Here is an 18,134-nt window from a genome sequence, read left to right on the forward strand (position 1 = left end):
GGGCTCTCTCCCCCCTCTCCCCAGGGCCGGGTTCTCCCCGCCCTGCCCCGCTATCACACCCTCACTTGAGCGGCCAGCGGGCCAAGGCTCTTAAAAGCCATTTTTAAAAAGTTCCGAGAATCCTGCTGTCCCCCTAACCCCCAATCTAAAGGGGCTTTTCAACGTTTCTTACACGTAAGGGAACCCAGGGGCTACAGCAACGCTGCACCCCCGGCTGCCTCCCCAGGAGCCGAAGGGCAGGTGCCGGCCACCCGCTGTGGCTGCTGTCACACGTAGCTGTCATCTCAGAAGCGTGATCGGCCGTTCCTGTCCCCACCAGCCTGTGCCATCAGCTCGCTGCTTTGTAAACACACCGTAGTCAACAGGATAGCTGTTTTCGTACGAGTTCCGAGTCACTTCGTTGTGGTGCAGCACCGGTTTAAACTGAGCTTTTCGAAAAGCAAGCGCCGTGTCACCGCGACAGAGCAGAGACTGCTTTGAAGAAACCGTAAATGGTGTTTGGCAGCCATTAAATCACCGAGCGAGTCCAAAACTAGAGGGTGCACGTGGACTGAAGAGGACTTCAAGGAAAAAGGTTTAGCCAAGCAAAGCTCACAGACACCAAAATCATGGAGACCATCAGTCACAATCATTTGGAATAAAGGTTTGTCTGAAAAGTAAAGCCTACGTGAACACAAGCTCAGCTTTACTTGCAAAGCTCTTGCTTCTATGAATGTATAAAGAAAGTGACTCAAGTCTTGCTGATTTTCTAAACTATTTTGTAACCACTTACTTTTAAAATCCACCATTGCACCAGCAGCTAAGTAGGTTCCAATAAAACAAGATCAATCAGCAAAGATGCTTTAAATTCAGGAAATGAAATTATTCCCTTCCCTAATGTCTACTGCCTGTTTATTACTTACAGCTGGGTTACAAACTACCAACCATATTACTTTGCAGTAGTAAGGAAGGTACTTTATTTTTCTCTTTTTGTACCCCAGTGGATGTACTTCTGTAGGTAATATACATGTAATTATTTTTTTTACACTGGCAAATGCAGCTTTTCAATGCTAAGCTCATTAAGGGATATGCAAAACTGATTTAAAATAGGTAAGAGCAAGTCAAATTCACTTTCTGCTTTGTTTTCGTTTCACTTACACCACGTTGTAGAACTCATCCCAATGCCGAAGGCCCAAAGACAACTTTCTGTATCATCTGACCCCAAGATAACCTTTATGGTAGCTTCTACATAAAATTCTCCACAAACACGGTTACTCAGGCAAAGCATCTTCACAAACAGGCTGTACGTCACTCGCGCCATCCCCTTGCACGTGTTGTTCAAATTTAAGAATTACACTCTGTCCTTAACTGGAATGCTGAGGTTCATGTATGAATTTCTAAATTGCTTTGAGCAACCTTTCAAATATTCATTGATTTCAGAAAAGGAAAAAAAAAAAAAAAAAGAGTAAGAAAGTGCCAGTCTGGAAAAAAAGAAAAAACAAAACAAGAGAACAACCTTAACCTGCTAGGTTAAGCTCACAGTAAAATGGCCCCAAAGCTCCCCTTGGACTGAGCAGCTGTCCCCGTGTGCAGTGACTCTTGAGCAGGGTACAGAAGAGAAAAGCATGTAGATGGGACAGAGCGAGCCAGCCAGCTTCTGACAGTGTCCTCAGCTTTGCAAACAACAGCCTCTGACATTTTATTAGTTTGTCTAATCATTGCGTAGTCTCTCGCCTACGTGAACAATGCCACAGAGAAAGCCCATACGCAGACCTGCAGCACTGCCCTGTTTGCAGTTCAGTTATGGACTATACCAGCACGTCGTCGTCGAGTTTGTTTTTCACAGAAGAAAAAAGGCTTTGGCTCCATGCAGAAAAATGAGCTTCTAATGACGAACCCCACGCAAAAAGGGGCAGAACCACTTATCTGCTCGGTACTAGGCAGAGCTTGGGAGATGCTTTGATACTGAACTTGTTTCTGCATGTTTTGTCTCAGCATGGCTCGGTCCCAAAGAGATCAGCTTGCAGGGAATTTAACACAGAGTAGTGCAAAACAATACATTTTATTTGTTCACAGTTAAACACAAGCAACTGCCTTGACATTTTAGAACATTCTAATAAGGACAGCAAAACCTCCTTTTGGTTTAAGTTCTCTTTAGCTTACGATTGTACCATTTCCTTGTATTTCATATTTATGGCATTTAATGTGGATTGTTTAACATGCTTACAAAGAGCGAGGCAGGGAACAGATTAACTTGACAAAGACAGCAATTTTAGATTTAACTAAAAGCAGTCAGTTAAAAAAAAAAAAATCTGTTTCCACTTCACTGATGGGACCCCTTCAAACAAACTGCAAGTTAACTACATACAGCAGATCCATGATTTTTAGACTTACAAAAAAAATTGCAAAATTTGTTCCTCCATAATCTTTGTGGTCCATAAACAAACCTAAAGTGGTTTCCATTACTATCCCGGTGCTAAAATCCTTTTTAAAAGAAGAAAAAAGCCACCTTATCAATGAGCTCGCATTACCGCCAGGGCATTTTTGTAACCGACATCAAAAACCGCCTCTCCTCAGAACAAGTGAAGTCATCATATAAGCAAGACACTCTTCCGGGCTCGGCAAAGCAGAAGGATGGGCTAACAAACTCCTCCAACACAAGGGCATCCAACGGCGGAGCCTGCCCTTCAAGGGCAACGTGCAAACCCTTCATCCCTGGCCAGTGGGGCAAGGGGCAGGAAACCTCCAAATCTTACCGAAACATACGCTACCACGTTTGCTACCACTAAGTCTTAGAAAGCCTATAGACATGTCGACAAAACCAGTCTGTCACTTACAACCAACTCGCTATTTTCTATTCCATGCAGATTCAAGCTTTGACAAAACCACTGAAGTTCACCTTTACTTTCAGAGTTAGGACTGACCAACCGCAAGGACACTGAGAATAACTGAGACAGGCAGAAATGTATTTAGACCCTAGGTGTTATGGAAGAAGCGGAAATGGGAGGAAAAGTACTGTCAGGTGCAAGTTAGCATATTGCCAGCCGCTTTGACAGAGTCCTGTTCCTGTTCAGGTTAAGAAGGGATTTGAACTACAAGTGCAAGTGTACTTGGACTTGATTTATATGCGAGACGATTCTTAAACAGCAGCTGCCACCCACAGAACGTTTCAGAAAAGAGGCCACGTGTGATGCAGGGTAACTGTGAAGCCTGGTATGTCTAAGTACGCCCGGACCCAGACATAGCTAACATTTAAAACAAGCACGCTGCCTTCCTAACAGCAGGCTCTGTTCTGTCACGAAGGAGATTGAGTCTGACCACTGACAAGCCCTGATCCCACAATCCTCCTTCACAGAAGGCTCATCATTGACTTAAAACATGATTAACGCAGAAAGGCTTCACGACAGAATTCTGATTCTCAGTTTGAGCAGGCTTCCTCTTCAGCCTTGTCTTCTAAGGAAACGGGATGAGGGTGAAGGGGAGATACCTAGAGCCAAATTGACATTGCTGAGCTGAAAAATGTGCTGCAGTCTGAGCAGAACAGCACTCAAAGGAAAGCATATTCTGTAAGTCAAGCCTGAAAACATATTCCCAGGAACAATGAAGCCAATTTCTTGGACTCAAAACACAGTGGTCTTGCTCAGTCTGGGAACAAAGACCAGAACTATGAAGGAGGGTCAGGCAGCACAAGTATTTCCCTCATTAGAGAAACAAATGCTCTTCTGCCAATCTTCATAAGCTTGCAATTCTACATACACGTTCTGCATGCTCTCCCTACTTGAGTAAAGCTTCCTTCTCCCTCTTCCCCCACCCCAACTGCTTTCCCATACGAACCAGTCTGAGGTCAGTACCAGTCTGTCAGGCAAACACTTAAAATACCAAAAAGATCAGAAGCTAGTGTTTTAACAAGTCTTCAGCATATACGGTCTCTTCTGCATTACAAGCTCCAGTTCCTTATTAAGTGTCTGTTCAAATATAACTTCCCAGGAAATGTTAAGGACAATATAAACAATGATCATGAATTAGGGCGAATGAATCGTTTTGCAGAGGTACACTGTTCTTTAAACGTTTAGGTATTTGATAATCAGAGTCCAACTTAATGAAGACTGGGCTCTGAGGGATGTGGGACAGTGGACAGGCAAAATAGAGACCTTTAGATGAATGCACTAGAAATTCTAGTGCTGCTTCTTTCCAGGATGAAAGCAACCGAAGTCACCCGGACAGGCAGCACAATTAACTGCTCTAAAGCTTGCAAGGAAATACAAAGCATTCATAGTAGACTCACAAATGTTAGTTTGGCCTCATATTGCACTCAAGTTCATAAACGCAGCCACTCACTGGGGACGGGGAGAAAGGGAAAAAATACTTGCAAATGCTAATAGTTGTCCCTTCAAATTAGTACACGCTGCTAAGGACTGAATTTGAGAAAGAAGCAAGAGTGAGGCTGGGCATTTCAATTCCAGACCCAAAAATCCACTTTGCATTCGTTCAGCAGCCTTCTTCCGTTTCTGGACATCAATCCTATTCCGCTGCATGAGCTAGCTGCTCAGACCAAAGAAACATAAAAGCTTTTAGTTAAACTTGCATTCACACCTCCTGTTCTATGCCAAGAATATGAAAATAACACTGATTGACTATCTTCCTTTTTAACTGTGGTCATGATGAGTTTCATTGTAGTCCATGATATGAAGCTGTCCAACACTGCTTTCCTGGATCTTAGGCGAGAGGCTAAGGTTATCAGGGCTTGGAGGGGCCTTTGTCTCCATGGTTGGATCTTTACAGAGTTCAGTCTTTAGAGCATCAGAAAGCCTGTTGATGGTTACACCCTCCTCATCACACTGGCTCTCACTCTTGTTGCGAAATAATTCTCGTGCCTTCATTCCAAGGAAGCTCTTGGAGCTGGGGAGTGAACCTACAGTCAGTGGGACAGTAGTCGAGGGCTCCAGCAACACGGATGTCTCCCAGCGACTGCTGAATCTCTGGTTCTGGGGTTTTTCTGGGGTGGAGAGCTCACTGCTGCTGCCCCCCTTACTGCTACTACTACCTCGAGTGCTGGGAGGTTTGGTCTCTCCATTTCTACCAATTGTTTCTTCACTGTATCCCACCACAGTATCTTCGTTACCACAATCCAGCCTGTTTTGGAAAGAGAGAGGATACAGTGTCAAGGAAATGGTAGCAACTATTTACAATGGAAAAGAAAATGCCAGGGAAGGCAAGTTACTTTGATTACTTTCCATTTCTGCTACTGCATATGTACTTCGACAGTTTTCCTTTCACCGTTTTGTAGCAAAGCAGAAGTGACAGAGGGTAACCAGAAAAGTGTCATACACTCAGCTTTGCAACATCCGGTGTTTGAAGTCCAAAGCAGACAATAGTCCCAAAGCAGAATGGAACTGGATCCTGATCTGTTAAGGTAAAGGAAGAGATCTGTACATCTTCCTTGGATTGTAGATCTTTCTTTTACCTAACCCAAGCACAGGTGATCGCCACAAATCTTCTGGCAGTGCAAGAAATTATGCTGATGCTGTAGCAGAATTTAGTGTAGAAAAAAAAGGCATGATCTGAAGGGAAGTACACCACTACCTAGACGCTTTAGGTAGACACATGTAAAACAACTACTTAACAACAGTGTAACAATTTGTAGATTAAAGGGACCACTCTATGAGCAAACCAGAGGTTTCTCTCAAACTTTGAGTAATGGTTCAGCTATCTGAAAAGTACTTCATGAGTACTTCCAGTTATGTCAATGACTCTCAGTAATCTGGGCAGAGTCCTGATATAGATTCAGTCTGTAAAAGGGGGAGTAACAAATATTTCGAGATGATGCATGCAAGTGCTAGGAATTCCACGAGGATATCAACTTCCAAGGAGCTGGTCATGAGTCCAGCATATTTTACATCATCACCCTTACCTTTCTTCTGCTGCTTCAGCTGCTTCTGTTTTATCATCTTCAAGTTTTTTCAGTAGGCTGCTCTTCTCCAGCCGGCCAAACAGATCCAAGATCTCCAGCTCAAATGCCTGTGTGATTCTTTTCTGGGCCTTGTACCTACTTTCCACTGCTTGCAGCTGACCTCTGAACAGAAAAAGAAACCAAAATCCATCAGGTGCAGTGTCTCCAGATTCTGCCTCAACTATGATAGTGCATCTGTCAATGCACAGCTAAAAATTTACATAGGAAACCCCTACCTTGCTTGGATTTTGACATCTTCCAGGTATTTCTTTTGCTCCAGGAAGAGGTGGTCCTTTTTAGCAAGCTGAGATTCCAGTTCAGCTATCCGTTTCTGGGAAGCATCAAGCCTTTGGCTTTGCTGTTGAACGCACAATTTTGCTTTCTCCAGTTCTTTCCGAAAAGCAGCGTGCAACATTTCAACCTCCTCGAAGGAAAGAACACAATGTTAAAGTATAATTTGATCGTGTGTTATTTTTATTAATATTTAGACATGTTTCTGATGCTATAAATAGGCACATTTTTAAGCAAGATGGAATAAAAGAAGCATTTCTAAAAACAGATACAGAAAACTGGATACTCTGAGGATGTACACTATTAAGTTACTGTGAAAATAACTATACATCACTGGAATTTATTAGCACATTAGTGTTCCTTATGAAAAGCTCTTTTCAGCAAAGCAAACTTGCCAGTTCTGCACTGGATTAGAATAGACAAACTCCGTTTAAAACCATTTTTGCAACATGACCTTCATTAAATACCAGTAAAATACTTTTTTTTTTTTTCTTATTATTCACCTTCTTTAATTACTTGCTCTCACGCAGAAACAGTTATATTGTCATGTAATTTACTTGCTTCTAATTAAAAAAAGGTTTCTTTGAAGTCAGGAAGTAAAACCATATGAACCACAGAAGTTTTAGTAAAGTTAATACTAACTCTTAATAGGAAAACGACTGAGTGACAAGAGTAAGACTGCTTGTTTTAAAACAGCACCTCACAAAAAGCCATAAAATCCTGGTTAAGATCTTTCTACAAATTCTAGCACTACTACCCTACATTATACACTTTCACAAACATAAGAGCCCAATGTTACTTTACCAGCAATAGTTTGCTGCCAATTACATTAAGAGCACAGTAAAGTCTTGGCCTTTGGCAAGAAAAAATTGCTAAGAATTTACATCAAATGGCTAAAACTGACTTCAGGTGTACCCTAACATCCCCTTCTTAGCTTTCAGGCACAGGGCACTGAAGATATTCCATAAACCTACAGTGCACAAAAATATCTGAACAGAAGATTAAATATGAAATCCAATCCCCAAAAATCAATTTCAAAACAAAGTATCTGCTAAGTTATCAGGCATTTCCTTCATTTTGAACACAAGGCTGAGAATAGCTCAGTGATGACCTCAAGTGCAGTCTTCCCCAAAAGGCCTCCTCTGCAACTCTGCAATCATACCTTTGTAGTGTCTGTGTGCTTGTGCTGCAGCTGCTCCAGGTACAACTCATTGACCTCTCCAAGAACCAGAAGTTGCCTGTTCAAGAACTCCATCTGCTGTTGCACTGATTCACTGTTGGAAAGCTTTACAGAGAAATTGAACAGAATCAAACATTGGAACAAAGAGTTCAGCAGGAGAGTCACAGCTGATAGGCACTGTGTTCACAGGGTATTTTTATAAAGAAGGGAGACAAAGACAAGAATCCAATGCATCATAGGTAATAAGTGTTAAAATAATTAGATTGCATAAAACTGGTGACAGTCCACACAGAACTTCACCATATAGGCATTGTTTCCCTTAACATAACCATGTTCCACTTACACAAGAAGTCCATTCAACTTCTGATACAAACAAGATCTCTAAGATGCCAAGATTTAGCAGAGCTTTAATACAAGTTCATATTGCTCAATCTGCAAATTCCTATTGTGGAAAAAGCAGCCAAAATGAGAAGTTTCAGAAGCCTTTGAACTGAGTTTAAAGTTTCTTCAGCAAAGTACATTTCTCCATGTTGTTTTTGTGCAATTAATATCAGGTTCTATGGAACTAAGGACAGGCTTCTTTCAGAACAAGAAAGAAAAAGTACCTGATAAAAATTATCAGAAAAAAAATAAACAAAAAGACACAAAGGGACCCTGGGAACAGTGACTTTTTCTTACCTTTTGAGAAACTTGGCTAAGAAGCAATTCAGTGTGACACACCTTGTTGTTAGCCTTCTTTAATTCTAACCTCAGATCTGCAATCATATTCCGGCAGTCTTCCAGCTTGGTCTGTTCAAATAAAAACAACTCAGGGTTCTAAAACTTTAATAAGGACTAGCAATGGCATACAGCTGGAGGGCCGTAACCCCCAGCACTGTAAATCAAATAATACTGACTACTTGTGAAAGTCCCAAAACCAGCTAAGAAACTGCATTTTCCTATTTCCAAACTGAAGGCAGGACAAAACAGAACTACAAAAGGACAATGACTAAGGTAGGCATTTCCAGTTATGCACTGTCTTATTCTGAATTAGGACAATATCTCCAATAGAATCATGTAAGTTTCTCTCAGATATTTCACGCCATGTTATTAGGAAGGTTATTTTTAAAACCAGTAAGTAGATAACAGAATTTTGTTCAGTGTCATGCTTCATACCTGCAATTCCTGGCTCTGGTTGTAGAATTCCTCCCGGTCATGTTGCAGCTGTCTGATCTGGCTGTGAAGCTGAGCCACTATATTTTCATGTTCCTCCTGAAACTGGTGGTACCTTGCCTGTTCTTTCTGCAGACTCAGTTTCAAGGCCTGGATTTCTTTTTCCTGTAGTTTCAGCTGATCTTTCTGTTAAGAACCCCATACAAAGCATCAGACAAGACACCTGCTTTACCATTTAGAACATCTGTCCTAAGCTGCTAGCTAAGTAAAGCACTAGCACCAATTAACAGCAAGCAGGCGTAACGCTTTTCCGTACATAGAACATTTTGTACAGAGCATATTCTTAAGGCTTTTGGGGTTTTTTTGGCTGAAAAGGAGATTAAATGGTGCTAGAGTGGACAGGCTGAAAACTCCAAGTCACATCCAAAGGCACAGTGAACAACAGCATGTTCTTCCACTGCACCTCATGCTTTTGACAGGGACTTAGGCTTCTCAGCTGAAGCTACAGTTCATTTTCCAAAACCTATCTGGAAAGCGACTTTTGGTTTTTCTACTGAATTATCAAAAGGTGAAACTGTAGATGGAAGTAGCTATAATATGGACGTACAGAATGAAACATGACTGAAACTGTAACGAGACATCCTTCAATGCACTTATAACTTCAAATTTTACCGTAGTAAATACCTCTGGAAAAGAATATTTGAGTTTTCAGAGTTTTGGCTATTGCTCCTCAATTGAGGAGTGGAAGGACAATACTTCTTCAAATAATGCAATAAGGTATCTAGCCAGGCATTAAGTAACCACTCCACTAACTGTGAAGCCTTTAATATTATCCAAAGGTAAGTGCTGGCAGGGGTCAAGCATGCAGGCATGCATTGATTCAGTTGCCTACAGTCAAATAGAAACTACTGGTTTTAATAATCATGGTGGACATAACTCGTCCACAAGTCATTCCACAAACACAGACTTTAATAAGGTGAGAAACGAGGCTTCTTTTTTAAGTGAGTGGTACGGAAAGATACTGGTTCCAAATCAATTAATACTTGTTCTAGCATCAGCGTGTTTAAATGACTGCTAAGAGTTGTATCCCTGCTCACCATGGCAGCATTATGTTCCTCCAGTGCTGTTGCTTTAATCACTTTTCGCAAGAGTCGACGGTTCCGAAGGGCATGTTGCTGTCTTTTGAAGCGTTCATACAATAACTGGTTGTGCAGCAAAAGCAATTGGTTACGCAGGGTGTGAATCTCATCCGAAGGGGGAGAACCTGGATTGGAGTTAGAAGACACAAGAGGTTACTGAACTGGTCTGTGCCTGTTCCACATATGGGAAATATTTTCTAAAAATAAGCAAATTAGATTTCTTTGAAATTACAGCTTTAAAATCTGTCTGTTCCATTTGATCTCCAACACAAACTTAAAATATTAAACATTTTTCCCAAAGCAACATGTATATGCTTCAAATGGATTGCTCCTTCTATTAAGAAAAAAAGCCAAGCTCACCATCACCACAGAAGCCTAAGAGCACAAAACTATGACACACATGTGAAGCAGCAAGAAAAACAATCAGTTTTAGATTCAAGTAGTATTTCAAAGGTGGAAGGATCTGTTAGATGATCAGCATCACTCTGAAGGCTAGCAGATCTTTAATGGTCAAAAGCAGAAGTGTCTAGAATTGTGGGGAAGGCAGTTTTCACTTTTCAAAGATGAAAAAAACCAGCTCATCTCACTAGAACACAATGTCTATCCGCTAAGCGGATAAACCATGACTTAATGGAGGGCACCATCTTTTTTTTTTTAACTAATGCGGCAGAAAAAGTATGCAGGTCATTGTTTAAGCAAGTCTAATAACAGAGGAACAGATTGCCAAAACACATGAGAAACTTCCTCACCTCCAAAGTGAGTCCAGTCAGCAGATTTGCTTGGCAGAGACAATCTGAAAAATGAAAATGCAGCATTAAATAGTAAGTTTAAATATGCAAACACTCTGCAAGTCACTTTAAAATGGAATGCCCATCTCAAAAGAGCTTACAGCCTAATAGAAGTACAATTATGGTCAGTTGGTATGAAGAGAATTAAGGAGGATCCGTGCAAGCAGCAGGCTGCAAGGGCAGATGATGGAGGGCATAATTTCTTGAAAGTTGGAGAAAAATTTTCTCAAGCATAGAAAACATAAGGACATAAGCATAAGGACAAAGCAGAATACAGAGTAATAAGATGAAAAGGAATACAGCAGATATACCTAAACCTCAAATCTGGTTCTCCAGTTCTGAGCTTCATGTATATTAGAAAGAAGAGTGTCAATCTCCCCTTGGCCTCTACATTTGCTTCTGAGTATCTAGTGTGGGACTTAAACCTGATAAAGTAAACAAATCTCACTAACAGTGGTACCAAACCCACACTTGCAGCACAGCCAACAGCCCTGCTTCTTCATCCCAAGCTCTGTCAGTGAAGGCAGTAAGAGTCCTAGGGTCACAGCCCCTTCTTTTATACCAAAGCAAACCAGTTACCACTGCAAATATAAAAATCCTCCACCCAGAACCCCTAGCTCAGTTAACAGTAATGTTTCACAGAACATGGTTTCATTGTAGATTTCCAGAGACACTTGCTTTTCAGGAACAGCTATTAAAAGAAAGCCAGAACAAAAAGGAATAACAAGAAAGCGTGCAAAGTAAGATCTCAGTCACCTACTTGTTCAGCTCCTTAGTGTGTGCATCCGCTCCTTGCTGTATCAGTCTGTCCAGTACTTCCACGGGAGAAGTAGAGGACATGCAGTCATCATCCTGGGTTCCCCTGGCTTTCTTTAGCAGCTCCTCTGTCTTCTTGCCAACAAAGAGGTAGGCAGTCTTTGGTAATGCAACCTCAAAAAGGTGCTCATATAGGGGAGGCTGCCCACTCCCAAACACCACTCTCCTTTGTGCTGGTACTTTGCAAGGGCTGGGAGTGAGAATACTCGTCTCCCCAGAGGTTCCTTCCCTGTTACCAGCAGGGCTTTCACCAGAGCCTCCACAGGGCTTGTCTATGGGAGTAAATGTTTGTTTGGGTGTTTCCCGCGCACTCTCAGGCCCAGGCTTGTCCAGAGAAGATGTTAAAGGCTCAGAGGTCTGACTGTGTCCCTGAACACTGGAGACTACTGAATGGGTCTTCTTTTGAGAGCCTGACAGACTTTCATTTGTGCGGTAAAATGGAGAGTCAAATCCTCCTCTAGGCACCATGTGTTCAGCATCAGTTGTGATCTCGGAGATCTCTTTAGATATTGCATCTGAGAAGGATGGGAGGGAGGAGCATAATTACACATCTTGTATTTTGACACTACAAACATTTCCTTAGCTAAGATGTACTTACAGATGACAGAAATTACCTTCCTCTCTGTCCTTTTCAGCACTATCTTCAAAAGACAAAGCACCTAAAAACTCTGGAAGATCACTTAAGGTTACTGAACTTTTACTACCGGGTGTGTCTGAAGAAAAGAAAAGAAAAAAAGTTAGTTGTACAGATGCTGTTTTCTCCAGCCTTATCACAGCACAAAACAGAAGGGTTTTACTGCTGAAAAGGCCTTAGAATAAGCTTGTCTCTCCTTCAGATGCTTCCTCAAAGGAGAAAGCTATCTGACTCCTGTTCCATTCCATGTGGAAACCAATTCAGAGATCAGTCACTGGTCTGTCCTGATCCCAAAATGCAATTTTGTAAACTTAACATTTGCTATTGCACAACAAGTGGAGGCGACCGCCTCTACAAATAAGGATGTGCTGTTTGCAATTTAACCCATTAAATAAATAATAAAAAAAGGAGGCTTAAGTGTACAGTGACTACTATACTTCCACATTAGCACTAAACTCCCCTTTAGCTTCTGATCTGGCTACACAAGGACACAGTACTTACCTGGAAAAAAGGAAGTTTAGCCAACTGATGTAATATAAACTTTACAATATGTGACTACTGATCAAAACTCCGAGACAGCTGCCAGAGAGATATACACTAAAGCATGCAGGATAGAAACCTCATGCTCACAGCTCAGCCACAGATTAGGAACCCAGGGAAAAACCTAGCCTGTTCTTAACTTGTAATTCAGAAAGTGCAGATGCCAGTGTAGCTATACAACTTCAACAAGGAAAACCAGCTTTAAATTTCACTACCATCTCCACTTTGAGGATGGTAAAGATTCACAGTAGAGGAGTCTCAAATACAGTGCCAAAATCCCTTTCTACAGCTGTCACATATGTAGATGACAGAGAATGGAAAATGGAATCTAGATTTACCTATTAGAAGCTGAGTTCCTCAACCATCCACTGTTGATTTCAATATTCCACAGGACTTTAAAAAAAGGTTCAAGTACAGCAATATAATTGTAGATAGAAAACAAAGTTTTTCCAAGAGCCTTTAAAAGGGAGCATCATATCTATCCTTATATGCAGCCTTACAGTTTGATCCAGACACGTGACACAAAACTTGTTCATGTAAGACTTCATATACAACTTGCTGCTTCTAATAAAAAAAATTCACCCTCAAAGAATCAGCTTTAAAAAAAAAAAATCCTTTTTCAGCATTCAGTGTAGATCTGTATATTTCAACATTCATAAGTATGCATGAGGGCCAGTTAAAAAAATTCTGCAAGCTATTTCTGAAGGTGAATAGTTAAAATGAAATCAAAAGCATCACAGAAGGTTTTAAGTTGAATCACAGATTAAGGCAGGATCCTGGAACTACGAAGAACTCAGAAGAAGAAAAAAAAAAAAGAAAGAAAAACCTGTGGAAAAGTGTTTGGCAATTGGAACATGTGTCAATAAAACCAGGATTTGTTTACAACAGGTTATTGCAATGGGGAGAGGAAAACGGAGTTTACCCAATGATTTATCGCTGTTTATGACATTTTGCTGTCGGTACAGTAAAGGCCTCCCAGGATCTGGTTTGTCCTCCTGAAAAAAACCAAACCAAAAACCAAAATAGATTTTTTTGCATCAGACATCTGTTGGAAACAAACCTCTTGGACAGTTTCATAGAAAGGAAATTCCTGCAAATAGATGGCTTAAATAGCAAACCAATATAAGACATCTTAAAACTCTGCAACTGAAGTGGCAATAGTTGTCTAAACTTAGAAGAAAATGAGTTTTTGCAATAAAATGCAACATTTTTTTATAAGTCAGTTACTCTGATTTTCCTTCTCAAGTTATGGTCACTGTATGTCTGACAAGTCAATAATAAAAAAAAAAAAAATCAGATTTGTTTGGCAGAAGAGTTTTGTTATACCTTTTTAGGAGGCGTGGCAGCAGCTGAAGGGAGTGAAACATGCACAAAGTCATCTGAAGTGCAGGGTGGAGGAGGTGAGGTGGCTGGCGTTCCCAAAGGTGTTCCTTTCCCCCCTGCTGGAAAGGAGTAGCAAAAGTTTTCTCAGCAAGGCTCCCACCTCCTCATTTCAGCTGAATATTCTATGTGAAGAATTAAATGTTTAACCACTATCTCAACCATTTACTACTTAGATCTCCTTCAACTATTTACCAAGATAAAAGTGCACAGTTTCCAAAAGGCCTGTTTCAGACTTTGACACTTAATTCATGGTAACTTATTTCCTATCTCACTGTTTGCATTAGTACTGCTCTAGATGACCAGGTACTCAGTTCACAGAAGTAATGACTTAAGCTTATCAAGCAGCACGGTGTGGCATTCCCATTTAAGAAGCCAACAGCAAAATGTACAGCCAGAATTTCTATTATAATAAACCTTGAAGGCCTAATTCCAAAACCCAGCACGTACCAGATGTGCCAAAAGCTTTGCTGTAAGGTTGTGATGCAGACTGGGATGACTCTGACGGGACAATTCCAGGAGAGGTTGGTGGAGTGGTCATACCACAAACTGCAGAAGGACTCCAGATGGTAACCTGTGTAAAAGCAATACACAACACACACAAATCAGTGAAGCTCAGAAAAGGAACATGTGAAGCATCTGTATGCAGGTTCTGACACAGAAAATCAGATGGGTATTAAATCTGAAACGTACACTAAGTTCTGAAGAATTCACAGTACTACTCAAACATGAATTTGTTAGATTGTCACAAGAAACTACAAACAAAGTGCAAAGAATTAAAAGCATGCTGCGCTTTATCTTCTGCTTTACCTGCTGTGGCTCAGTTGACAGCCGTATTGACTGTGGGCTCAGAATCTGAGGTAGCTGCCCTGGCATTTGTGATAGTGTTAGCCGAGGAGTGGAATATGGGGTAGAAGTCCCTGAAAGTTTAAAAAATTAAAAAAAAAAAAAAAAAAAAAATTAAAAGTATCCTACACATCAAATACTCTTCTGGCTAGTATTTAAAAGCTTTTAACCAAAACATTTCAAATCCATTCAACATACACAGTCTTAGCTAGCAAACAAGAGACTTTTCTTCCAGCCCAAGAAAATATGTATTGAATATATTACATACTACAGCTTTTTTTCTGGTTGGTTTGTCGTTTTGGGGCAGGGGGGGATAGGGGAAGAAGCAGCAGTGGAAAGGCAACTCTGCCAACATTCTGTATGTCTGCATGACCAGAGCATGTACCTATGTATTTCTTTTTTCTTAAATGACTGTTTGTTTTCTGGTGCCTAAGAATCGGACTTTAAGTGGGATAAATCAGTAAGATGTCTTTTTGCTAAAGGGCCAGTTTTCCTCCAGGAATTGGGTATTCATTAGCCATCAGGCAGGTCTTACCATAGCTGCTCTGTGTGTCAATGTAATAGCTGGCACTGGGGTCAGTTTGATGATGTTTTAAGCTTGTGCAGAGTTTCCGAGACACAGAGTAATAGCCATCTTCATACGAGGCTTCTGCGGGGTCCAGGGAGATTTTGGCACATTCTATCACAACATCATGAGTTTCTAGTCTTTTCCACCTGCAGACAGTTTTTGGATCCAAAAGAGTTAGTTAGTCAATTGTTACAAACAGGAGTTCCTGGAGATATGAGGAATTGGCTTCTGGGATGGCTCATTTGTTCCAGACAGCTTTGCATGCTCCCAGCCAAAACTGGAACAAGGCACCATACAGAAATTGCAACCAGATGACTTGTAAGAGGGGGTCTCAGAGAGGAGACAAACAGCTTTGACACAGAGATCCATAAAGGTCTGCCATGGAGCACTCTGGAAAGGAGGAACAGGTACGAAGACTTGGTTGATCCTGAGCTTCAGCAGCTGTAGAAATCAGCTCAACTAGACTCAGATGTTGGTAGTCAAAATTTAGACATGCCAGCAGTGAAGAAATTTTATATTATTTAAGCAAATACCATCTGCAATGCCAGTTTCAAGTCTGTGTTTTTCCTCCCAAGTTTTGGGAATGTTTTTTATTACTACTACCTCCTTCATTCTGAAAACTTTTTCTCACTAAATTAAGCAGCCAGATTAGATCTGCCCAATATTTCAAGGGATGGAAGTTCACTGTAAAGAAGAGAAAGCACAGCAGGCTGTCTATTAAGGGCTGAATTGCTTTTGAATGTAAGATATTATGTGCAAGATACCAAATCAGAAGGCTTCAACTGGTAGTTTTGTGCCAGTTGTACTCCTTAGTGGTGCCACCCTCCCCCCTGTCTGAAAGAAGCCTGCAAAATTGAGCATTGTGATATTCAATAGGTTCCCATTTAGTAGTATTTTCCTAGTGGCTCTGAAAAGCAGGGCAAGAGCACTACTGTGCAGCAACAAGAGTCAATTTCTCCTCTTCAGTGGCTGGGCCTGTGGAGACAAGAGAAAAGCAGCAAGTGGTGCTGCTGCAGGCAAATGAGCCTATTTCTAAAAAAAACTAATACAGCTGATAATGTTAAGACATACCTGTTAAAAGAACTGATCTGTTAACTGAACCATTATCTAGGTACCAAAACAAGACACACTGAAGCCATTTTAAACACTTAAACCCCACAAGTACTTCAACAAACCAAAAAAAAATATGACCCAAACCTTAAGCCAATGAAGCAGGTCAGTGGTAGCTTCTCTTTATTCATTATAAGCAAATTCTTTTAGAACTGTATGAGGATGTTTTATCGTTAAGTCATAAAATTAAGACAAAGTCAACTGTTCAGTAGAAGACAGATTCTATCCCAGACATGAAATGAATTTAGAATCCCGACATTGCTGTTAATGGCCTTTCACAACAATTTTAGCTTATTCATCCAGCTGTAGGCTTGGATGAAGAAAGTCTTCATGTTTACCTGGTGTACCTATGAATACGGGTGGCAAACACCATTGGCACACGCTGTTGCTGACAGAAAAGGTTTTGCTGTAAGCCTTCTGAAATAACCCAGCTAAAAGCTGTTAATTTATAGCCTTTCCTAATAGCAGAGTGAACATATATACCTTCGTGGGTCCAGTTCATGGTCCTTAGATCCAGTCACTAATTCTGGATGAATTCGCACATGTTCCATCATTGGCTGGATGAGCAAGAGCAAGAAGAAGTATGTATTATCGGTACAGCATCTTTTGATTGCGCTAAACTACACAAAGCTGATGAGCAACCTACTGATCCCAATAGTTCAGAATGTTAAATTTAACAGATAAAGCTAACACACATCATCACAGCTTCAAGAGATGATCTTGCTCCGAACTGAGATTTCAGTCCTCCAATAGCCTGTTTTTATTCTGTTTTGTTGAGCAGCTCTCAGTTAAATCAATGTAGTGTATTAAGTTGGCAAATACCTGCCTTTATACAGCTATGAATTCCTTGTCTCAGATAATATAGAGACGAGCAGCATTTTACCTTGACTACCTCTTCAAAGGTCTCCAAGTTTTCCTTCATACTGTAGTGAGAACGCAGAAAGGAGACAAAATTGCAAGGATACATTCCATAAAGACGATGAAAGAGAGCATAGACGCTGGCGTGAAGATGGACAAGATAAATCTCTGCCACGTGACCTGGAAAAAGTAGTTAGAATCTTTTTCATTACATCGGAGAAAAGAACAAAACTTCTAAGAATGCAAGCGAAGTACTTTTAAATTTGAAATGTTAACTGGAACAAGTCTTCCGAGATATGAACAGTCCCTAGCAAAACCGTGAAGTCTTCCAAGAGAATAGGCAACACTTACTCATCAGCTCAAAGCAAAACCAAAAATTAAGATATGGACCATTAATTTCAACCAGTATCCTGTCATTTTCAAAGCACAGCATTTTTTATTCAAGTTAAAACCTGAAATCCCTCTAGATAGTGAGCCAGAGTCTTCAAGACTGACTGAATGATTAAAAAAGAAAACTAAGGTTTGCTTCACTTCAAAGGTAAAAACTAAACGCTTGTATCCACAAAAAGCAATTGCAACAGACTTGTGTCTTACTGGCCATCTTATAAGTTCCAATCTTGCAATGCAAAGTGGCCCTCTAAATTGCATCTCTACGTGCTTAACGTAGCATTTGTTCATACAGCCATGAGACACATACATAGATAACGCTAGCATTAGATATCAGACACCTTACAACAAATTCAGCAAAACCAATTCATCAGAACCAATGCTATAACTGAGAAGACTAGTTTTACCAACACTTTCATGACTATTGACAGTTGCCCATTAAAGGAAACTCTTACATGTTGCTTCTTCCCCCTCCCCATCCATACCTGGGAATCTCAAATTCCGAAATATCTGCCT

At 40.7% G+C, this 18,134-nt stretch overlaps 1 protein-coding gene across 7 annotated transcripts in view; it reads right to left on the reverse strand.

The window, feature by feature from the left end:
• Positions 1–2,022: 2,022 nt before the first annotated feature.
• Positions 2,023–18,134, reverse strand: part of TSC1 (TSC complex subunit 1) — a 28,961-nt gene continuing 12,849 nt past the window's right edge. For 5 of the 7 annotated variants that reach the window (XM_075519867.1, XM_075519869.1, XM_075519868.1 and 2 more), the window contains 17 exons: positions 17,257–17,411; positions 16,857–16,930; positions 15,231–15,409; positions 14,660–14,769; positions 14,300–14,423; positions 13,796–13,911; positions 13,392–13,464; positions 11,910–12,008; positions 11,240–11,810; positions 10,441–10,484; positions 9,650–9,816; positions 8,556–8,738; positions 8,079–8,189; positions 7,383–7,505; positions 6,166–6,353; positions 5,891–6,052; positions 2,023–5,112 (listed from right to left, as the gene is read on the reverse strand). In XM_075519867.1, the coding sequence (XP_075375982.1) occupies positions 4,626–5,112; positions 5,891–6,052; positions 6,166–6,353; positions 7,383–7,505; positions 8,079–8,189; positions 8,556–8,738; positions 9,650–9,816; positions 10,441–10,484; positions 11,240–11,810; positions 11,910–12,008; positions 13,392–13,464; positions 13,796–13,911; positions 14,300–14,423; positions 14,660–14,769; positions 15,231–15,409; positions 16,857–16,930; positions 17,257–17,411 (2,966 nt within the window). In that variant the 3' untranslated portion in view covers positions 2,023–4,625. The remainder of the gene's footprint in view (positions 5,113–5,890; positions 6,053–6,165; positions 6,354–7,382; positions 7,506–8,078; positions 8,190–8,555; positions 8,739–9,649; positions 9,817–10,440; positions 10,485–11,239; positions 11,811–11,909; positions 12,009–13,391; positions 13,465–13,795; positions 13,912–14,299; positions 14,424–14,659; positions 14,770–15,230; positions 15,410–16,856; positions 16,931–17,256; positions 17,412–18,134) is intronic. The other 2 variants (XM_075519871.1, XM_075519870.1) reach the window with 2 other exon arrangements.

The sequence above is a fragment of the Mycteria americana genome, chromosome 17 (genome assembly GCF_035582795.1).
Source record: "Mycteria americana isolate JAX WOST 10 ecotype Jacksonville Zoo and Gardens chromosome 17, USCA_MyAme_1.0, whole genome shotgun sequence".
In the NCBI taxonomy this organism is placed as follows: domain Eukaryota; kingdom Metazoa; phylum Chordata; class Aves; order Ciconiiformes; family Ciconiidae; genus Mycteria; species Mycteria americana.